The sequence below is a fragment of the Calypte anna genome, chromosome 3, assembly GCF_003957555.1.
Source record: "Calypte anna isolate BGI_N300 chromosome 3, bCalAnn1_v1.p, whole genome shotgun sequence".
In the NCBI taxonomy this organism is placed as follows: domain Eukaryota; kingdom Metazoa; phylum Chordata; class Aves; order Apodiformes; family Trochilidae; genus Calypte; species Calypte anna.
Window position 1 is genome coordinate 621,264 of NC_044246.1, and position 23,482 is coordinate 644,745.

Consider the following 23,482-nt stretch of genomic DNA (forward strand, 5'->3'; position numbering starts at 1 on the left):
GGAATTGGAGGCAGACAGACAGCAGGATTGCAGGAGCTGTGCTTCCTCTGGACAGCCCTGGTACCCCAGGGCTTGCAATAACAAAGAGATTTCTTCTGCCTGGCACACTTGTCTTGTGTGTACCTGTCTGTGTTTGTACTTGGTGGTGTTGGCAAACAAGGGGTAATTTTTCTGCCAGACTGCAGGTTGTGTGGTGCTGCAGAGGCAATGCCCTCTTCAGAGTTTATCAAAATGATACCCTTTAGATTAACAACTTCTAAAAGTGTAAAATATGGAGGCTGTTGTTAAATCACTGGAGCATTTCAGCCTCTGAAGTCACACTTTGACATCTAAATACAGAACCTAATTTCTGTGTAGGTCCGTGCATGGTATCTGTGCTGTGAGCAGAATGACAGACAGGTTTTAGGGGTCAGAGGTAAGTGAAATGGGGTAGAGCAATTGCCTTCTGTGTTTTAGAGGAACAGGTGATTACTCAGCACTTAAACTTCAGTGGCTGCTGGTGAGGTGGCAGAGTTTGAGTGGTGAGGGTGATGGAGTAAATGAATTACATAGTTAAGTGCTGTGCTTAACACTGTGACTAACTTTGCAATTAGCTTTGCTTTTAGAGAGAAGCCAGATGCTTCAAGCTAAGGGTGATTTGCAGTAAATGTGTACAGATACTGAGATGTCCTGAATTGAGGATGCAAGGCAGGTAGGGTTATTAGTTTTGGAAACACCTGCTGTTATCTGTTTTATGTAGAAGGTGGTTGAAAAACAGGCACCTCTAACCCCTCAGCAAGATTGGCTGAGGCTTGAGCAGGCTCTGGCCAGGCTCCAGGCTGTAAGGATTCAGCTCAGTGCTCGACAGTTGATTTAATTTCAGATTCGTGTAGAAAACCTACTGTAAAAATAAAATTTCTTACTTTTATGGGAAGATTGCATTGTGGCCAAGTGTTGTGCAATTTTCTGTGTACTTATCTCAACAGGGTGTGGTGACAGCAGTGTTGGTATTCCTACATTATGGATGTGGAACTGAAGCACAGAGAGCCCGAGGCCTGGTATCTCAAAAAATACTGAGGCATCTTATTCCTGCTGGTTTAAATGGGAGGTGAGGGATCAAATATCACTGCAGATCGATTCCTGGTGAAATGCCAGAGATTAGAGACAGCTTGTGGCTGACCAGGGAGTTTAATTCTGCTCTCAAATCCCAAACATTTTCTCTCTGTAGACTGAAGATTCAGGGTTGTTTGAAAATGAGCCACCTGCATCCTTAAAAAGTTGTGAAGTGTGCTCTTTTTGACCATTGAAGAAAAAAGTCAATATCTGACTGTTTAAAGCACTGCAGCCTAATGCAAACCTGAGTGGGCAAATACAAGTTGTAGGCAGAGAGCTTGGGTAAGAGCTTTGTTTTTTGAGGTAGCAGCAGAGGTGGTGGTGCAGTGGAGTGGCTAACCTGACCCCTGGGCTGCTTCAAGCTTCTTCTGCCAGTGCCACATCAAAACTGTGCTGGAACCTTGGCAGAACCTGGGGAAGCAAACCCACAAGTCTGGCTGCCTCCAGCTGGGTGCTTGGGCAGAGCTGTGCTGCAGAACCCCCCAAGCTGTGCAGGAACCACGTTGGGCTCCTGGAATGATGGCTCTCAAATGTAGAGGCTCTTACCTGAGGGGTTTTGTACTGCTTTGCCTTGCCTTGGGAAGACCTTAGGTATATATTCAGGTGCTATCTAAATATCAGCTACAAAGTAATGAGTGGGATAGAGGAGCACCAGGCTGGTTGGGAGGAAGGGATCTTCCAGAGCTGAGGAATGTGACATGCTACCTGTGCTATCAGAGAATGAGAAACAGGACTGGAGCCAATGGCTGTTCCCCTCCATCAGCCTTTACATCCATCGGGATATCGGTGCTCTCCACTGAGTCATGAAAATTACTTCTAGAAGTGTAAAAACAAGATCTTGAAATCTGCTTTTGCTTAGCTGTCCATCATGTAAAAGGAAATTGAAAGGATGAGATCCCAGATGAAGCGTGGCTTTTAAATTGCATGCATGACATGAAAACCTAATCTTGTTTCAGACAGTGGCAGGATCAGATGGGTAAAATGGATGCCTTGATCTCTCAGGCTGAGAAGCAGGAGGTGTGGTTTTCTTCCTGGCTCTGCTCTGTGCAGGACAACTGGGAGGAAGCAAATGTGAGTGCCTGTGACACGAGCACGTTTGCAGGGGAGCACACAAATCAGAGATAAGTGTGCCCAGCCCCAGGGGGATGTGCAGCCTCCTGGGTCAGCCCTCATCCATCGTGTGTGCAGCCTTCCTGGCTAATGAGAACTTGAGATGATTTTTTAATAAGCAACTTGGGGTGCTTGCTTTAATTGTTGCAGCGTTTTTAATGTGAACCTACTGGCAGCCTCTGTCTTATCAGTTTATTTTTGATAGTTGCTTATCTTCCAGTGCATTTCTAGTCATTAAATAATATCAGCTTTGCTCTTTTCCTGAAAATGGATTCTCTCTGCAGTGGGTTGTAGGTGAGGTGTATCTGTTAGCCTTTAGTAAGTTAAGGCAGGTAGTGCTAACAAATCTCTAGATGTACTTTGCTTTAATGCAAAAAGTGTGAAATAGTTACTTGATTTTAAGTTCATTTTGTTAAATTAAATACTTAGGTATTGGGTCTGTAAACTGGGAAGGAGTTGGGATTTTTAAAAAATCTCTTGTAATGTGTTGATAAAATGCTCTGGGAAGTTCTGGAGAGCTGTATGTCTGAACAAGCTCAGCTCAGGAACTCCTGCATAGAGAGGGATCTGCTCTGGGATTCAGTGTGGGGCTCATGGGCTGCCTGTTCTGGGGATGGGGCTTGGAACAGCAGCTTAGGCTGGGCAGAACCCTCTGGCTGGTGGGTGATTTGTGGAGATGGATACAAGTTTAGGCATCTTTTCCCCTTGGAACAACTGGTGGCTTCTTTGAATGAGGAACAGAGACAAAGCTTTGAGGTTGTTGTTGGTGGTTGGGGTTTTTTGTGGTAATCTTGGCTGGCAGATCAATCTTTGAAGCTACCAATCTAGCCCAAATGTGCTCTCTGCTCAGAAGAAGGTTGTAGTCTGTAAAATGCTTTACTTCTTGCATTTTGAGGATTTAAATTGTGAAATTGTTTTGTCTTACTGTATGTTTTGTTTTTTCTTTCAGTGAAGCCAGGAGGCTGGAATTAGAAAGAAAACTGATAGAATACAGAAAATCTGATGCATACCTGTAAGCCTATTTAAAAGCTTCTTATATTGTTTGATTCTGTGATTTTATTTTAGTTACAAAGACTTGGGTATCATGGAAAGCTTTTAGAATGGTATCTTGATGGGTTTTTATAACTTCTCCTTTTGAACACCAACCCCCTTGTCTTCATGTGAAGTTATTTAGGGTCCATCCTGTGTGTTGTGGAAAGCAGCTTTGGACAGTGGTGCCAATGTGTCTGCTCCTTTTGGGGAGGCTGGGGAGGCAACTCCTGCAGAAGTGTCAGTATGGATGTGTCTGAAGAAAAAGAATTGTAGCAGATATGTTTGTTTAATTTCATGCTCTCTAAATACAGGTTATTTTCCCCCTGCAGAATGAAGGTAAAACACATGAAGCTGAAAAAATACTTGAAAGAAATAGATGAGCGACACAAAGGAGCCCTTCTGCGGAACCAGAGCCTTTTAAGGGAGTTTGACAGGTTTGAAGCTCATGTGAAGGCTTCAGGCTCAGAGATGATTCAGAAGATGGAAGTAACTTTCTATAAGACCTAATACGTTAGTGTTTACTGCTGTTACAGGGTTGATAAAATGGTTTTGTCCAAGTAGGATGCACACCAGGACTTCAGATGTTGGTGAAACCTTGTCATATGTTTTGGAGTGGCTACACATGGTAATGTTTGGGAATTGGAAATTAACTGAAACCAGTAGTTCCTCCTGTAGCTGTCACCAACACAGAACTCTGCATTTGATCTTCAGTAAAGTGCCCTGTGCTTCCCAGTCTCTTGGAAGCAAGGGAAAACTGAGATAAAGTGTAGCAATGGATCATGTGTTTGGAGTGTTAGTGATAAGATAATAAACTAGCAGTGTCTGAGTTAGGACAATGAGAAGGCTTGAGTTGTAATATTTTCACAAAGACTCTTTTATAAAACTGTATTTTACTATGGCTTTTATTACTTAAAATACTCAAATACATTTAATGGAGGTGGTTTCTGGACAGAGTTTGTTTTGCTGGTGTGAGCACCCTAAAGAGCCACAGTCTTCCCCATGCTTACTGCTTTGTCTTCACCAGTGGAGGAAGTAGAGGGGTAAATAACTTGTGTTGCAACAAATTACTGTATCTGAGCTATCCCAAATGTGGTCACACTCCCTAAACACTCGGACAGCAGCACTGCAGCAGTGCTCAGGGGAAGCACTGCTTGCTCCAGTTCCAGTGCTCACATCTTGGCTTTTGGTACCATTTGTGCATCTGTCCAGATTTGATTCATGTACCTTCAGAGTTGGAAATTTTGAACTTTCCTTCTGGACTTCCACTTTAGTGAATTGTGTAGGAATTATCCTTATGCAGGAGGCTGTTGAACTAATGCAGGCCTGTTCTGGTTTTAAATGACTGGTTTTTATAAAAATTACTGCAACATGCATGCATGGTCATTATGCTTTAAAAGGAAGAACAAAAACTGGTGAGGATGAATGAAAGTTACAAGTCAACAGCTGCATTTGTATTGCCTTTTTATAATTAATGCAGAAATAAGATGTAATTCCTCTGTTTTAATGAAGAGATGCATGTCTTAATGTTTGAAACAAACTCGATCAGGATCCAGATTTAAGGTTATATAATAGACAGGATTTCTTAACCATAGTTCATGCCTGATGTGCTCTCAGTTTAATAGGCTACTGTAAGAAACAGCCAAGCACTGAGGATTTTTGAATTATTTCTGACATTGTTTTGCCATTCTCTGAAGAACAATTTGGGATGTTGCAAAGTGGTATAGATTGGCAATCATCTTGGATTTGAAGTGAAATAGTGGCTGTATGCTCATGTCTCTGACATGGATTCAGATTTTTGGGGAGGTAAAAACTGGGAGGAAATGTGAGCAGATAAAAACTCTGCTGTGTAAGAGCAGTTGCATTCTGTGTTTGGCTGGGGCTGTGTCTGTCCCGTTGGTTGTTCTGACACCTTGGTGTGAGTCACAGGTGTGCCATGGTGGGTCTGCACGAGTGGTTTTTGTGCATTGCTGCCATTTTGGTGTTTCTGTGCCATCCATTTTATTTTTTCTGGGTTAGACCTACTTTTTTCTGAGCTGTTGAACAGAGCACAGATTACATTCCCTCTGTGCTACAATTATGAAAAGCCCCCTTGCTGCGGGTTGCATAAGAACGATGGAGCATGTAATGATTTAATCTGTTGTGGAAGTACACAGACATAAATTATTACTTTTTTTTTTCTCTTAGAGCGAGAATGCCCTTCAGCAGTGCTTTATCATAACTGTGCACACAGTTTATGTGGCTGTAGCTGACAAAACTTCTTGGTTTTGAGGAATTTACTTTTTTTCAGTGTTTGTGTGTCTGCAGTTTGTTTGTGTAAATTCACTTAAGCTTTTAGGAGAATCTCATAGTTACATTTGAGTGCATTTCGAGTGTGTTTAATTCTACCGAGGTTGAGTTTTGCCTTGTAAAGTTCTATGAACAGCTTCTCTTACCTGGGAAGCAGCAGACTCTCTGAATGCAGTGCTGGAGTGAAGTGCAGAGCCGGCCAAGTTAATTGCTCTAAAGATTTATTTTCATGCATATTACCTGATGCAGAATAGGTACTGAAGTGCTTTCATTCAGGGCCGATGTAACTTGTTATTGGGGTTTACAATTACTAACAAACAGAATTAATTATAGGTGCTGCATGTGCTTGGCTTTCAAGCAGGAGTCCTCCTACCAAGGCATTACCTCTGGTCAATTAAACAATGTAGTGGAGGTGACGCCGTTGTTTGTCAGTAACACTGCACCAAGTTGCCTTTCATGCTGGGCTGCTCTTTATAACATCTGCCATATACTGCTCCGTATAAATAGCTCAATGAGTTGTAAGATGATGTGTGTAAGAGAAATTCTAAAGCTCATTTAATCCCAGAGAGATTGAGTCATTGTCTGGATGCAGCAGAAATCATTTGGCGTTAGAAATGCTAGTTGGGATGAAATAAATTTGAGGCAAGAAGTTATCACTGTTTTGTAGGGTTCTAAATTATGTGGAGGAATAAATGTGTATTAAAAACCTGCAGAAGATTGTGTGCTTGCTCAGGGATGTGGAAAAATTAAGAAAAAATAGGTTCTCTGGCTTTTTTAATGTAGTCCAAGTTAAAAAATGCTGTTAGGACATTACAGTGAAAAGTGGGTAATTTGCAAAGCAGTATTTGTTGATTTGTGGTGGTTTTGTTTGTTTGGGTTTTTTTTCTTCAGTTTTATATAATGGATTTGTTCATGTTTAGGCATGGTATGGGAGAGAAATGAAAAGCACATTACCACTTCAGGAGGGTGACTTGTCAGCAGAAGGTGACACGGAGGAAGACCAGGAGGAGCAGGTAATGCAGAGGAAGTGGGGGAAATGTGTTTTATTGCATGGAGGTGCTTTCCTCTGAGCTGCTGTCTGAGAGGCAGGCAGTCTTGGCAAGGGGATTTTCATTGCAGCATTTGTAGTGTGAAATATTGTTTAGTGCTTGAGTGAAGTAGAGTAACCTGGCTAAAAGGAGCAATTATTTCAACCAAAGAACTAGAATTAAAAGGGGGGGAACAGGGGGATGGACACAGATGCTGTTTATAATAATCTTTGTTTTTGTAATTCCTATGCTCAACAGTGTGAAAATGGTCTTGACCAAATAGGAAGTATTCTTAATGGTATTTTTTTAAATGTAGCAGTCGATTCATACGGTGTATTTATAATTTTGTGTGTTTTGACCTTTTCTCAGAAGCAGCAAAAAGAGATTGCATATCTGAATAACAGACAAAAAGACTGACAAGGAATACTTAAATACATTCTGCTATGTATCTGCAGCCAGGCAGGTTTCTAATCCCTCCTCCTATCTCCATATAAATGATACAGTTCAAGACCATCGCTGTTTTCTTCACTAAAAGCAGTAAAGCTCTTTTAGATGAAATGTCTAAAAACATCTTGTAATAACTTGGAGCATGCTGGCAAGAGTAGTCACTTGTGACTGTGTGTGAAACCCCCTCGCCAGTCGATATTGTAATAAGCAGGCAGGGCCGCGCCGCTCCATTATTCAGAGGAGCCAGCAGCATTCCTGTCCCTTAGGCTACAGCATTCATTAAGAAAAGCTTACTGGGCTGAAAGCTGGGAACAGATGATAACGGGATATGATTTTCATATTTAATGCATTCCTTGGAAGAGTATGTGTGCTGCAGATTGATAGAAGAATCAACTGCTACTTTACTAAAAGACTTTCTAGTTTGCCCTATAGCTACCGATGGAATCATTCAGCCAAGAAATTAACTTTTTCTCCTTTTACCTGCTTTATGTATCTGCTGAGCAGGCTGCCTGGCTGCCAGTAAATGTTATTATGCAGTTAAATGTTTGGTATTTAAGACTCTTATCAGAAAAGAAACAGAGGCCACACTGTTTTGTTTTTATAGTAGGAGGAAGGTTTTCGGTTTTCTTTCTTCAGTGCATTAGCAGTTGTTAATCTGAGTTTAGAGGAAGTTTCCCCCATAGATTAAAAAGTTAAAAACCTTGAATTTAGAGCATTCTTTAAACTAATATACAAAGCAATGAACCCGAGCAACCTTGACCTATATAAGCAGGCCTCCAGCAGTTGGTAAATTATATTTTAAATTCAGATCTATGTGAAAAGGTGAGGGGTTTTTGAATGCTAGATTCTTCTGTTAAAAGCAAGTGGTGTAGGAGAAGGGATTTCTAACCTATGGAAAAGTTTACACAAATACTAGAACATCAGAGTCTTAGAGTATGGCTTAAATTTCTAAAAACTGTTTGCAGGTTTTGGACAATACAAGAACTTGGTGTATACACAAATACATCACTTCATGCTGAGTAACACTAAGTAGCTTGATTGTGATTCTTCTCCTCTCATTTCATTCCTCTCCTCATCTCCCCCCATAAACTCAAGGGTAACAACTAAATTTTGCATCCTTCTGCCCCCTCTGTGTGCTGTGTCTGAATCCTCTTCTCTAACTACATTTTGTCAGACTGACTGTGCCCGTTTCCCACCACTTGAAATTCTCTTATTCTTATGTCCAAAAATGAGAGTTTGTTCTTGGTGACCTGGCATGGAGTCAGTCAGAGTGAGTGTGTGTGGTTAGGAGGTGGTGTAGCCAGGATGTGGATGATCACAGATGGGAACTGGTTTTATTTCCCAGCACTGGTGTTGTAATGGTTTTCTTCAGGCTGGTCAGGGTGCCAGTGATGGTGTGGTAGCATTGTCAGTGATGCATCTTGGGGATCAAGGACAATCAAACAACAATCTGTTTAACTCCCAGATGGAGTAACATCAAATTCAGTCATTTTGTTGACTGTTACAGGTGAGTCATGAACACGTTTTTACTGTTTTGGTGCTGAAAACAGCCTAGACCAGTGTTCCCTGTCATACTTTTGCTTTGAGAACGCAAAGGTGGTGAGGAGGTGATTTTTAATTTTTTTTTTCCTGCAGTCAAAGGGGAGCTTATTGGAGTTGTGTGCCTGCTATGACTCTGCCAAGCACTTGTACCTGTTTGAGATGCATTTGTTTTGGAACGCTACATCCAGGAGCTGCTAAATCCATAAAGTACTTGCTAGATGCATTTTAAAGCAGTAAATCCAAGCCCTGAAAAGTAATTAGGAGGAACCCGAGAGCAGTGGTGATGGAATAAGCTGTGAACTTAATCTGAGTGGCAAACCTTTACTCCTGCTTAAAATAACTTCATGGCTTTTTGTTCTGCTTCTTGTTACGTGGAATTTGAGCTTTTTTAATGAAACTTGGTCACAGACTAGACAAGATGCCTTTGTTTCCTTTAAGCTGGGTTTGGCAGCTGACTTTGTCTGGTAGGAAGAGGTCAGGCAATGAAAGAGAGGAGAGAGATGTGGAGGTGACTGTAAATTGTCCTGCTGTGATTTGGGGCTGAAAAGTAAGCCCTGCTTAGTATGAACAGTGGTATTAGGATAGCTAATTTTGGCTTTGCATAAACTGGCAGTGACCTCTTAGTAGTAGTGGTGGCAGTAACCACTCCTCCTAAATTGTTCTGATTGAGTAGGCTCACAAAGAAAAAAAAGGCAAGTATTAAAACACTGGGATTTAGAGGCAAAGTGGTTATAGAACTGTTTTTATGCAAGTTCAACAGTTCTGGGAGGAAAGTGCCATTTCTGCTCAGTGCCAAAAGTAGCTTTGTGGAAAATGTGATTTCATCTATATGGTGTTAGCTGAGTAGTTCTTCCTCTTTGGTGTCATTTAACAGCCAAGAAAGAGCAGAAGGAAGACAATGAATACAGTGATTTTGCCTGATTCCTGTTTGCTTTGTTGACATGCTGTGAGCAAAGCTGGATACAGAGACAAGTCAGTGATGGCAGATGTATGCCTCAGGTTCTCTGGGGACCCTTCCTCATCCCCTTGCCTTCCAGGGAAGATCATGAGAGGAGCAGCAGGAGGGGGTTGCTGGGAGCAGGTGCTGTGGGTGGCTCCAGGAAGGTCAGTTAGTGCCACGGGCTCCTGAGGATCCTGGCCTGGCATCAGGAACCACATCATCACCAGGAGAGCACAGGGCTCTGCTGGAGTCAGTAACTCCCAGGTGTTCTCAGTGACTTTGGTGGGTAGGGCTAAATGCTGTGCTTTGGTCTTAAAAACCTTTGCAGGGATCTAATGATAAAAGCTTGCCTGTTTGTAAAAACCTGATAGTGCCTGTGTTTCAGTCCCTTTTGTTCAGAGTGGGAGTACACTGTGCTTTTGCCACCAGGTGTTTTGGCTCATGAGCTTCAGTTGAGGTCTGGCCCCTTGTTTTCATGCTAGGATGCAAGAAGTGCATGCCAAGTGTTTGTGTAGTAGTACTACTGTACAAAATACTTGAATTCTGTGAGTCTTTTCTCTCCAGAAATCAACATGCAGCCCCCTAGGAGCTCCTTTTGCAACTTGCTGCCTGTTTGTTTCCATAAGCTGTCTTCCACCTGTGTTTTTCAGATGCTGAGGATGGGAGTGCAAGCAGGAATTAGCACCAGGGAGGCCATGCCAAGAGGATTGTTTCATCCAGCCACAGTCTCCATGAGCCACCACACATCATCCATCTCAGCTGCTGGAGGTTTGGACATGGGGCAGAACCCCCCCCAGGCTGCAGAGAGTAGCTTGGTGCCTGACCTGCCCTCTTGCCCTCTGTCACTTGGAGGACTTGGTCAGAAGAGCAGAAGCACTGATCTAGAGGGTGATGCCTCAGTGGAGGAAGCAGGGAGACGTGGGGACCTGGCAAGCAGTGAGGAAGGCTCCAAGCAGCTCCCCTCTTCATCCTCTGCCCCTGAAGAGGAACAGCTGCAGGGAAACATCCCAGGTACAGCAAGGCACCTGCCTGTCTGCCTCTGCCACCAGAGTGATTCCCACAGCTACTGGTTTCCCCTGAATGTGTTGCACTCTGGCTGAAGCAGGCAACACTTGCCTTTTTCTTTTTTTTAATACTTTTTAATTATTTGCTCTCTTTTGACTCCATTTCCTCCCAGGCTGCTCATCTGGAGGAGGGGCTTGCTTGAGGGCTCAGCCTCCTTTGGTTCTCCATTAGAAAGTGAAGATTTCTTCACTGCTGTGCCCACAGATGTCTTGAAGTCTTGAGCCTCATTGTAAGAGGCAGAGTGTGTCACTTCTGGTCTGGGTTGATTTCCTTCTCCCTCAAAACAGTTGTGCACAACAGCTCATCCATTCTGTAGCAGTGGATTTGCAATGTAGGCTGAGGACTGGTGTGCCCCTGTCTGTGGATGGATGAATCCCTACTTGGTGGGGGTGCTCTGCCTGCTTCCCAGCTTCCCTGGGAAAGGAAGGGGAGATGTCCAACCCAAGCTGCTCTTGTTTTGGGACAGGATGCACTTCCCTTGAAGGCTGTGTCCAACTTCCCAGCCTTTCTTTATTATTTTCCTTCCCCATATATGTTTTGGCAAAATGTTTTCTCTTCCATATTACTCACCTGGTTACTTATTTGAAGTAAGCTAATGGATGTGTTTTTGAAGTTGCAGTGACAAAGGTTTGTCAGTAACAGTTTATTCCCTTCCCTTATTACCTTGCAGAAATACTCTCCCCTGCCTTGCCAGCTAGCATAGCAATTTACAACTTAAACTAGTTTTCCAAGCCCCATAACAACTGCTGAAATGGAGCTATTTATAATGGGAACTGGTGGTGGCCCTAATGCTGCAGGGACTCCTGCAATCCTGTCATGATTGTGGGTTTCTTTTCTGAGGGGAGCTGGCATCCCCATCAGATCTCTGCTACATCTTGGGGATTTTCTGACACCTTCTTTCCTGGGGGTTGTGTTGATTTTTTTTTTTTTTTTTTTTTTTCCCTCATTCCTTTTTCTTTCTCTCAAGAATTTATTTACCTCTTGTTATCTTTGATCTGGTGCATTTGCCACTTCTACATCTTAATGACAGCCTGTCCTTGTTGGTGCTGGGAGACCAATGCAGCCTGGCTGGTATTCACCCCAGGCTCTGCCTGCAGCTCCTCCCATGGGGCAGGATGAGGAGGCCAGCATCGTGTCTAGGGAAAAATATCCATTTAATTTCTGGAATTCTGAATCTCTGCCTTCAGAGAAAAACTGTACAGTTGGCTTCAAAATCAAAACCAGTTTTTTGTCAAAAGGCACAGTAATCACCTCAGACTGCCTGAGGGGCTTTTGATGTCTGCCTGCTGCCCAGCATGTGTTGTGAAGTGAGACTGCTGGGGGTGTCTGCAGGGAACGGGCTCCTTCCACCTTCCTGAGCTTCCATGCTGCAGTGTGGCAGCTGAGGAAGATGCTGGGCTGTGCCATACCTGGAGCAAGCATGCAAAGGGCTCAGCCCTGTCCTGCCTGCTCATTTCCCAGCAGGTACAGTAGTGACATTCCTGTTTCCTGTACTTGTGTCACAAATTTGGAAACAAGGCCAGGAGAGGCTGTCCTGGAACCACAGCTACTCTGTGGCATAAACCTTCAGTGCTTTGGTTCCACTGAAGGTCTGTGACCCCGATGAGCAGAAATGCTGGGACTGTGGTGTTAGCAGGTGTGCAAACGCTGGTGAATTTAAATACATGGTGATTTTTATGAAAAAGTGGACGTTTGTGGCAATACTAACTTGTTACAGCACTAGCTGGATCCTTCTGGCATTCTGTGAAAAGATAAGTAGCATTTATCTGTCATCTTAGAAGCATGATTCAGCTCTGTACTCTCCTCCTTTAGAGAAGGCAATTAATGTGCAGGGTTTAAACCCCCTGGGCAGGTATTTCTTCTGCAGGGATTAAAAAATGGGTGATAGCAGACTCTTCAGGTGTACTTTTTCCACCTCTGTGAGAAAAGCTGCTTCCAGCTTTCCTGTTTCATGGTGCCTCCAGAGATGGTTGAGTGAAGTCAGGATGGTTTTTGAGGAATGCCAGGTTTGTCTGCCAGGCACCAGGAGCTGCAGAGCCCAAAGGCAGGAGCCTCCCCAGACTCCCCCTTGTGAGAGCAGTGCAGAAGGACACGGGGCTGTGGGCAGGGAGAGCAGAGGGATGCTCCTCCATGCCTGTCTGAGGAAAGAGATCAACTAACACCATAGGTAATCTTAGTTTAATTCCCTACACTACTGTGTACTCCTGGTCATGTTTGGGATTTTTTTTTTTTTTTTTTATAGGACCAGACTCTGTCCTGAATAACTGGGGGGCTTGTCAGGAGGTGAGCCAGGAGTGCAGCCCTGAGCTCCCTGTGAGCACCGAGGAGGAGATGCTGAGCACCCCAGGTGAGGGGCAGGGCAGGGTCTCTCCAGCAGCCAGCTGGGGTCCCCAGGCTGCTGAGGGACCCCCACTGCAGCCACCACCCCCTCCCACTGTGCAGGAGGAGCTCTCCATCAGCTCAGTGCCAGACAGGTATGTCCTGACCTCTCTTCTCTGCCAGCTAGCATGTGCCTCAGAGGCTGCTCACATGCAGGCAGGCAAACTCCTCACATTTTTATTTTTATTATCTTCCTATCTCTGTGCTAGTGGTGATTAGCTTCAGGGTAACTCATTCTGGTCAGGCTGGGACAAGTTAAGTTGTTTTAAAAATGTAGTAGGTATTCTTCAAATGCACACAAATCTTACTTTGAATAAGTTTATATTGTAGTACTTACAATTTACTAAGCAATGTATTTTGTGTAGATTAAAATTTCCAGTTGGTTAAATTTGTTGAGCATTTTATTTAAAATAAAAAAGAGAGAACAACAAAGTATGGGGAAAGTGTGGTCCAGATGCATGGCTTGTCCTCTGCTACCCTGTGAAGGTGTTTTATTGCCAACAACACTTGCAGTGCCAGGCTGTAATTATTATTACAGATTATCAGCTCTAATACTGGACCACAGCTGGATTTTTTGTTTTGTTACCAGCAGTTTGCTGGTAAACCAGGAAAGCACATCCTCATCCTGGTGCAACAGTACCCACTACAGATGGTCCAGGGGGATTGCCCAGGTTCCTGGCTCTGCTCCCATGCCTACTGCCATCCTCCCTTCCTGGGTCTCCACCTTGCTGTGTCATGTCCCTCACACCTTTATCTCCTGTCTTCATTCTTCTGGAAGTCTCTTTGCTGCCAGTTCCCTGTGCAGCTCTTCATGCCCACATCCCCCTTCACCCCTGCCATCCTCCCACTGCCTGACCCTATGAGACCTACACCTCCTGCCTGTCTCCTGACAGCTCTTAGGGGCAGCACACTTCTGTCTCCTTCTCCTCTGGATCCCCAACATCCTTCTACCTCCTCACCAGTTTCCTGCCCCCAGTCACAGCAGAAATATTGCAGAAAACCTTTTCTGCAGGTACCTGCTGTATTCCAGCAGCTGCTGCTCCCCATGGGTCTCTCTACCTTGTGCAATATCAAAGTGCTCCTAACTGGAGCAGTTAACCAGATACTAGGTAGATAACTAGATAGGCTGGTTAGGTGGTGGCTGTTTATTGGGTAGAGATCATGTACAAAGAAAACCAGATTTTTTGCCCCTGGAAAATATGGACTCCTTTTTGCATGTTGGGTTCAGGTTTTGGTTTTGTTTTGTTTTTTTTATTGTTTGCAGCTTTTCATTCTGCTTCATGCATCTACTTTTCCTACATTCCTGGTCTTAGGTACTGACTTCAATATTGGTTTGTATTTTAATGGATGGCAGTTGAGCAGAAACTCCTGGCCATCAATATACAGGTCTGTAACTTTATCATTCCCCATTTGCATCAGGCTGTTGCCTGCTATGGAAACATCATCTAATTTACATCTAAATAGCTTTTACCCAGTTTTTTGCTTTTGTATAACACCTGTTAATCATAACACTTTGTGGGGAAGTTGCATGGAGTGCCTGCCTTTGCTGCAGAAGTTGTAGCTGAGCGAGGGTAATTTAACCTTTTGTTCTCTGCCTGCTGACGCCAGTGAGCCTGGCTGTTCACAGACTGATGAGGAGGCTCTGCCCTGCTCTCCAGGCTCAGATAAATTATACAGAGGTTTTGCTGCTCGCATTATCTCCAGAGCACGGCTGGAAGCAGAACGTGGAGGTTTCTTCTCTCATTGTGCCAGGCTGAATGCCTCCCGTTTCTCAAGGCTGTGGAAGTGGGATCGCTGCCACTGTGAGCAGTTTCTGCAGAAAAGGCTGAGGTTTTAATTCGTTTTTACCTGAAAATTAAAGTGCAGATAAAATTCAAAAGTGGCAGGGCACAGAAGGTCTCATGGAGGGGTAAACTGCCTTCTCCATTGTTCCACTTAAAACCCAGTGGCCTTTCCAAGTCCATCTTCCCAGGGCACGTGAACTGCAGCATGTGTGCTCGAGTCCTGCAAAATGATTCATGAGCTCAAAAATCTTGGGAAAAAGTTTCCGAGCAATTAGTACACAGATTTCCATTTACAAAGTACACAAGCTGTGGAATGCAGCTTCTTTGGGCCTGAATGGATTGGAGCACAGATTCACAGAATGGGTAATACCCAGGTTGTGCCATGTCTCTTCAGGCCGTGTGTTTTTCTCTTAAGAATTTCCTACCCTGGCTAAAGAAATGTGCAGAATTTTTGCAAATTCATTTATATTTGTTCTACTAAATGAAAGTATTTGTAGCTTGGACTTTCCCAGTGCAGCTGTGGTACCCAAACGAAGCACTGTTCCTGCTTGCCAGCTGTATTTGGGCCATTTGTGCATTTTTAGTGTCTTACGTGAAATCAGGACCAGAGATGGGGGGGAGAGGAGCTCTTGTGTGCAGGGATTGTAGCTCACTTGAAAGGCAAAACAAAATCCTTGTTGCCTGTCAGGAAGTTACAAGTTTGTATTTTTGGGAGAAAGTGCCTTTCCTGCCTTACTGCAGAAATACCATTTTCTTGGATGTTTAAAAATTTTTGAGGTAATTCTTTGCTGGACATACTTTCCTTCTGAGAAGTTCAGCCTAATTTCAAACAGCCTTTTCCATCTGGAAGGGATGGCTGTCCTGTAACACCATCAGTTTATTAACCAAAGGAAGGGGGTGTTGCTATGAAAGGTTGTTCTAGTACAAGCTTTGTGCCTTGGTCACAGTTCATGAGGGGTTGCTGCAACTTTGCTGCTTGTTTTTGTAAAAATGACCATTTTTTATCACTCTGGGAGCACTGCTGGGTGGGTGCCTTGACCAGAGGTTGTACCCCCACCTCTTCAGAGGAGTCCCCCCAGCTCAGCCCCCTGCCAGAGCCTGATCCCTGCACTTCCCAGCAGCTCCTGGTGAGCGGGGGGCTTGCTCCCCATCTCCCCTCCTGCCAGGTGAGGCCACCCCATAGCCCTGGTCCCTGGCTGCTTGTTGCTGCTCTGAGGAGCTGAACCAGAGGTGAAAGGCTCCGTGTCCTCTTACCATTCCTGACAGCACCCAGCCCTTTCTTTAAGGGCTTAAACCCGGGAAGCAGGAGGGGGGGAAGAGGGTCTCGGGGAATTAGCGCAGAGAAAGATGATGACTATTTTAAGGCCTGTGCTGAGGGAGTGGAAAAAGGCAGAGCTTATGCCTGTGCTGCTTCAGCTGCATTGAAGAGGACTTAGCACAGATGGATTGTGCATTACAAAATGTAACACATAATTCAAGCTGTCAGCTTAATCAGACTGTTTCCAGGAAGCAACCTGTAAAAGAGAAGGACCTCTTGTTTGCTGACCTCTGATCCGTAGCCTGCTGCAGATTGTCATACATTTTGTTTTTCTTTATGTTGGTGTCCCTTCCTTCCCCTTCCCTTTTTATTATTGTATCCCTCTCAAGTGGCACCCTGGAAGGACCACCCAGCGGGAGGAAAACAATGGGAAACGAGCCGGCCTCTAAAATACAGGGTTTGTAAGACTGGGGGAAAAGAAAAAGCACTGTTTAACTGCATATGTGATCCCCCTGGTATTGTTTTGCTTATTAAATGTCTAGGAAACTCAACTAAATGCTCGGCAGCTCCCACTTAATTGTTCACTGTTGCCCCACAGTCCGATGGAAAACATGGCTTTCAGTGTGGCTTAATGTGTTAGCTGAAATACTGCAAGTTTTCACTCACAAGAGCTTTTCACTTGAGGGAGCACAAACCAAGCTTAACAGTATAAATATGTCAGTTTCTACACACAGGAAAAAAAAAAAAAAGAGAGGAAAAAAAAAAAAGAAAAAAGTAGTATTTTGCCTGTGGTGCTCTGGGGGTGCAGATGCAGCTGGGGAGACCTGGCCTGGAAAGTCCCCAACAAAGCAAGAGCCGGGCTGGACCTGAATACCCATTTACACCTCTGTTCAAGGATTAGCCTGCTGTATTGTTTCAATGTTTAAATCCTAATTTGCATCATTATAGAGATGCAGCTTCATCAAAAGCCCTCTGAGGTCCCAGTTATGTCCCTGTACCTGTAGGTGGTCACCAGATTTATTCTGATTGTGGAGGTGAAGGAATTAAACTACTTGGGGCAGGGTAATATCAGTTCAGTGTCTCAGGCCCCATCTGATTTTTTATTATTATTTTAATTATTATTTTTATTTATTTTGGATGATTTGTTGGCTCATGTGGTTTTTTTGTTTCTTTCATTTCTACAGAGCTCAAGCAGTGTACTTTTTGCTGTTGTTTACTTTGAAAAGCTAAAATGAGAGCTTTTTCCCAATGGACATGGTGAGAATGCATCTAAAATATCTGTTGTGACCCAGGGTCTCTTCAAGCCCTGTTTGCTGCCTGCCCACAGGGTCAGTGGGATGCTGTCAGGACTCTCCTGTGCCCTGCAGTTGATAGAGGAGGTGGTGGTGAGGATGAGCCCCCAGCACCGGGTGCTGTACCAGCAGCTGGGGACCATGGGGACAGCAGAGCTGCTGAGGTTAGTGCCTTGTCCCTGCTGCTGCTCCTCTTCCCCTGTAGGAACCCCTTTGTTTTTGTTTGCTTACTGCCCTATGTCATAATTCTGGCTGTGATTGCTGACAGGCTCCTGATGGGGCTCAGGTGAGTGCTGGTGAGAGGCTGTTACCCAGCAGCTTTGCAGGAGCCTGCTGAGCCTGGAGCCAGGGGTGCTGCTCCTCTGGTGACAAATGGCCAGAGCAAAGTGCAATGGGCTCCTGCAAACAAACATTGCATGTTGCTAAGAGGCCTTTTTCCCCTTCCACTGCTTTAGTGTCATCAGGAAGCTGAAATATGGCACTTAGAAGCACATACACAAATTACTCTGACAAATACTCTTTTCCTAAATGTGGCAGTTTTCGCAGCCTTACTCCACAGATCCCTTAGGTGAAGTAAATGCTTATTCCCAAGAGGGAGAGTATCCCGTTGGCTAGTAATGCTAGTATGAGTTACTGAGGTAAGCAGCAAAAAATCCCAGAAAAACAATTTTTCTTTGAGGTAAAAGAACAAAAAGAATCACTAAACTCCACACCAGCACAGTTTGGGGGCAGTGCCCTGGCTGTCCCTCTGCAGCACAGAACCTTCATTACAAGAGCTGGGAATGGCTTTGTAGTTTTATTTAAAATTATACATCAGCCTCCATAAACTAGGATTCTCCTGAGCACTTGCTAGAGGATTTCTAGGGAATTAGGAGGAAGGGAATTATTAGGAATCCTACATAAATTTATTATTGCATGTAATTCCAAACTGACCTGCCCCCTCCAGCCTGTCCTGTTCTGTCTTTTGCGGAGAGCATCACAGATGTTTGTCCCTCTGGGCTGCCCTACTGCTTATCCCATTAACTAGGAGAAGTGTTACAGCTTCTGCCTCCACACCAGGGCTGGCTGACGGGGCCTTAAATAACTGTTGTATGTAATACCTGCTTTATTTTGTAGCTTTTGTAATCGGGCTGGCAGTCTGAAAGAAGATGACCTTGAAGCATGCGAAGCAGTCGTCCTTCATCAGCTTCAGGCTTTATTACAGAGCACACTGAATAGCTGCCTCCTACCTGAGGAAACACTTGATGCTGGAGGCAGAGTGGTGGATGAAAAGCAAACCAGGTATCCAGACACAACTTGTGTGTGGGTGTGATTAACATTCCTTTCTTTCCTCCCCAACTCTGCTCTGCCTCTCTGGTGTAGAGAAGGCAGACCTGGGGCCAGCCCTCCCTTCACACTGGAAAATAAAGACATCTGAGTGCTGATCTTTAGGCATCTTGGCAGCAGCCGTGCAGCTCGAAATGAGAACATTAAGCAAATTAATTTATTTTCCTTTTCATTCACTGATGGTGAGTCTTGTTAAGCCAGGCAGCACTTGGGCCAGGTCCCCCTGTCTTGCCCATCATCTCCCACACAAGCTGCTCTGGTAGGGAAGGAAACAATAACTTCAGGGACCTCTTATCCAGTAATTTCTGTGTTCTTCAATGTGACTCTCAAGCATGTGAGGGTGGGGAATGTAATTTTGAGAAGCAAATAATTTTTCTGTGAAGCGGGAGATGCATATTGCATTTAAAAACAATAAACAGCAGTTATTCAAAAGCTTGTTTAGTTTCCTGTGTATATGTCACAAGGACAAGCGAGAATTGATTTAGGTGTTCTATTTTTTTTTTAAGTCTCTTTAATAAATGAAAACAATTTCTATTCTTTCTTTCTTAGCTTCTGTCTAGACCTTCCTCCCTGTTAGAGGCTCAGCAGTGCTCAAGTGTTAGCAGGATTGGGGCACTTGTGAGTGCTGAAGGATGGTCTAGTTAACCATACCTGCTTCTTCTTTTGAGGCTGATGTGCCTGCAAGCACTGATACCTTCTTGTATTTCCTGAATGGTTTCTGAGGGACAAACACTTGTGGAGTTAATTGGAATTCAGTCCTCTGTTTGTGAAACCTCATTGGAGCAACAGGAGAAACAAACATCTTTGGCAAACAGGATCACAGTAATTACTTTTTCTGCGGTAAAAGAAAAGGTGCTTTTGATCAAAAATAATAAAAAGACTTCTAAAACAAAACAATGAAAAACGGTGAGGCTGGGGAAGTGGATACCCAGCAGAGTGCCTGCTGGAGAGTGGGGTCTGCTCAAGGCTGAGGCCAGGGGCTGCAGGAGAGGCTGAGTGTCTCCTGACTTCATGTCTCAGGACACAGATGTGGTGGTGATTGCCCCTGCCTGTCCTCCACACCCCGGCAGAAGTCACCAGTGACTTCTTCCATTTTCCACTCTGGACTCTTTGAAAGGAAGAACTGGGAGTTAAGGACAAAATGTGTGATGGCTTGTCCCACAGCATGTTGATCTGCTTGTCCATATCAGTGCATAGCCTGTCACCCTGTGAGCCCTGTGCAGGAGGGGTGTCCCACTAATGCCTGGCTTTGTGTCTCAGGACAGAGCTGGATGTGCTGCAGGCACAGCTGAGGGACCATGGCATCTTCCTGAGAAACCACCAGGTCCAGCTGACAGAAGAAGTGGCAGAGATGTTTGAAAGGCTGCTGGTTTCTGGCAAGGAGGCACAGGATGGCCAGGTTAGTGCTTGTATCTGGTTATATCTGCATCAGTGACAGCCAGGGACTAATCTGCATCAGGAAGGAGAGACGGGCCCTGTGTCACTGTCATGATCTGGTGGGTGGGCTCTAAGGGGGGAGCAGCAGTCTGCATTCATTAATCAGCCTTGGAGACAGCTCTGAGGTGGGTAAGGAGAGAATACAGGTTCTTCAGGGGTCCTGAGGCAAACATGGGCAGCACTTATCCTGCTAGGAAAACAGTCTCATTAAGGTCTCCAGGAGCATGTCTGCTTTTCACCCTTCAAACCAGTTATTTATTTAAAGAAGTTCACAGTTGCTGTGGTGTGAATTTATCACAAGGCTTATATCATCTGTCTTTCTCTGTGGCTCAGTAGCTTTTTATCACCAATGATGCATTTTTTTTTTTTTTTTAATAAAACAGAGTTATGTTTGGTACACTGACTACGCAGAGCATTTTACAAATAGCATCATGTGCTCTTTTTTTTAAATATCAATGCAAAAGGTTCTCAACTAACTCTTAAAAAAAAAAAAATTAAATTACTGTTTGGTAGAGCTGCAAACCCCCAGCAGCCAGCAGCACAGGGAGAGCAGGGCTCCCATCCCTGCTGCCTCCAGCTGCAGCTGTGCCTGGAGAGCTGGGACTCTGGCACTGGGGAGACCTCTTGGCTGCTGCTGTGCTGCCCCTGGGGTGGCAGCCAGGAGGTCTGCCAGGCATCCTGCCAGTAATGAGTTGGCTCTGTGCACTGCTCAAAAAAATTTGCAAAGAAATGTTTTTCCTTGAATTTTTAAAGAGAAATAAAAAAGCAGCTTGAGCTGCTTTGCCATATTTTAGCTTTAATAGTATTTGAAGCAAGTAATGAAGAGGTTGCATCTTAGCTGTACACTTTCAGTTATAGCCAGGGTAAATTCTTTTTCTGTATGTGGATAAGTGATTTGTATTCTATCCTTAAAATGTTCAGGCAAGTAGAAGAGATGCACAAGAAATGCATCACTGTGCCAGTGACAGATAAACAAATACCCTACATAAATTTATAATTGCATGTAAAAACTTTTACAGAAGCTTTAGGGGTAAATGTGTGCAGTAATAATCTGTTTATTGCTACATGATGCTGTGGCCCACATGTATGGATTTAACATTTATATTGCTTATTAAGTGGATCCAGTCCTTTACTTGTAATGCCAGGGTGCATCCCCCATGTTATTTCCAAGCAGGTTGCATGGGACAGGATCAATATAAATTAGACAACCTGCATGCCTAGGAACAGTTGTTTTAACATAAAGATGTTTATAATGTGGTAGTGATCTGCACGTAAAGCTCTTCAATATTTATGACTCCAGTGTTTGAATTTTTGTCCTGTGTTAATGACTTCTTTCTCTGAGGCCTTAAAGATGTTGAGAACCCCAGTGGAGGATGGTCCTGTACAGGCAGGCAGCAGGGTGGAGGTACAGGAGGGGGCTGTGAGTTCTGACTGTACAAACCAACTCCATCCTTGTCAGCAGCTGTGGTCCACTGGGATTTGGTGACTGCCAGTAGGATGTCCAACTTCTCCTGCAGTGCCTTCAGCATCTCACCCATTCCAGTAGTCCCCAGAGTCAACCTGCCTGTCTTCTCACCTCTTACTGATACGTTATGTCTGTCTTCTCTTACTATAACTTTTTCCCTTCTCTCAGGGATCTCTCCTGTTATCCCAGTTAAGGAAATGGGGAATTGCTCTGTGGACACAGGCCAGCCACAGGGATCTGGTGTGGTAGGAACATGTTGTCCTGGGCAGTTGGACAGTCTGTGGAAGCTGTGGAATCCAGGGCCTGTTCATCCAGGTCACACAGCTGTAGGAGTGGCTCAAACAGCATGTTGATGTCTTTACACCCTGATGGAGGTGGCAGCCACACCAGAGTTGCCTTGGTACCTGTGACTCTGAACACCAAGCTTTGGATCTCCTGGTCAGAACCTTCCTTCTGCCTGGATTAATGATGGGATAACAGGGTTTAAAATCAGCCCCAAGCCTGGCATGGGCAAGCTGTGTGGCTGCTTCTCTGCCCTCAGGTTTGTTGTTTTCAGGGGCATTTTAGGCTGCAGGTGTTGTAAACAGCTGGAGCAGTTTCAGTCGGGTGCCCTGCATTCGATGCACCCTCCTGTTTCTGCTTGCTCTGAATGTGTGAGGTAGGGAATACTGAGGGTTGTTTTGGGGTTTTGTTTTTTTTTGGTTTGGGTTTTTTTTTTTTTCAGAAAACCTGGTTATTAAAAGAATAATTCAAAGTTTGTGTTACTTCAAGGCAATTCCTGAGCTGGTGCTGATTTAACTCGGAGGTAATTTAACATCTAAGAGAAACACCCTGGAAACAGATTACACCCTGAAGTGTAGATTAGCCTAAATGTGTGTTGGAAAATGCTTGAGACAGAGGATAATGGGGCTATTTTTATTTTTGTAATGCTGCAGGCTCTACCCGTGTTGAGAGAGGCCCTTCCAGAAGAGTGTGGGGATAGGTCATCTGTTCAGAGTAATGAATCATCTTGCAGCTTGCCATTGATCCCAGACACCAGCAGGGAAATAAAGCAGGCAAAACACCTTCCCCAGCTCACCAGCACAGGAGAACAAGGTAATGGGTGTGAAAAGGTCTGGCTGTGTGCTCAGTTACTGTCCTTCCCTGTGTGCAGGGGTATTTTCTGCCCAGATCTGCTGGGCACTGTATGAGAGCAACCAGTAAATTAATGTAGGTTTGCAATGGACTTTGGGGGATATTCCTGAATATCTCAGTGTCACTTGTCATTCTTGTTACTTCTTAAAAAGAGTAATGCCTCTTGTGACGAGTTTTTCTTGCAGGAGTAGAAAAGCAAGCCTTGTGGCCATTAGGAAAACCAGATCTGTAGGTGTGCATGTGTTTAAAAAACGTCCACTGTTTGAAAATCATGGGATATATCTGTTACCTTTTACAATAAAGCTAAACTGCAGAATAAATTTTTCAAAAATAAAAGGGTTCATGCTGAGAAAGGTGTGTGATGATGTTTTGGAGCTCAGAAGGTGAACACATTTGTGGGAACCCAGTTAATTTCTTCAGATAAGAAAGTAATGCATTAGTCTGGCTTAATAACCAGCGAGGGCTCCTTGCGAGGGCTGCTCTCAGAGCTCCCCTTGCATCAAAGCCCAGAAGCCACAGGCAATTAGGTTGCAATGCTCTTTACACAGCACGTGCAAACAAACTGCTTTGGGCCTCCTAAATTCACTTTAGGACTTTTATCCACGGAGGAGACGGGGACTTTGATTTAAAGGAATTTTCTGCAGTGGGTGTGATATACGTGGCTGCTGTCGGGCTGCCGGAGGAGATCGCAGAGTTACTGCGGGTTGTTTGGTTCCTAAATCCCATAGGGTCTTAAATTATTTAAGACATTTGGTTCTCTTGTCCTTTTCTCTGACAGCTACAGAGAGGCAGGGTAGCCTGGGATGCGAGGGAAGTTCACAGTAGGCGCCTCTTTTAAGAACAGTAATGGATAGTTTAGATCAAT

General features: G+C 44.3%; 1 protein-coding gene across 2 annotated transcripts in view; it reads left to right on the plus strand.

Annotated features, from left to right (window-relative positions):
• Positions 1–23,482, plus strand: part of KIZ (kizuna centrosomal protein) — a 41,485-nt gene that overhangs the window by 1,418 nt on the left and 16,585 nt on the right. Inside the window, exons 2-10 of one of the 2 annotated variants that reach the window (XM_030447951.1) lie at positions 3,152–3,214; positions 3,564–3,717; positions 6,441–6,533; positions 10,128–10,488; positions 12,785–13,016; positions 17,291–17,419; positions 18,372–18,536; positions 19,842–19,980; positions 22,419–22,578. In XM_030447951.1, the coding sequence (XP_030303811.1) occupies positions 3,152–3,214; positions 3,564–3,717; positions 6,441–6,533; positions 10,128–10,488; positions 12,785–13,016; positions 17,291–17,419; positions 18,372–18,536; positions 19,842–19,980; positions 22,419–22,578 (1,496 nt within the window). Of the gene's footprint in view, positions 1–3,151; positions 3,215–3,563; positions 3,745–6,440; positions 6,534–10,127; positions 10,489–12,784; positions 13,017–17,290; positions 17,420–18,371; positions 18,537–19,841; positions 19,981–22,418; positions 22,579–23,482 lie in introns of those variants that run through there. The other variant, XM_030447952.1, reaches the window with a different exon arrangement.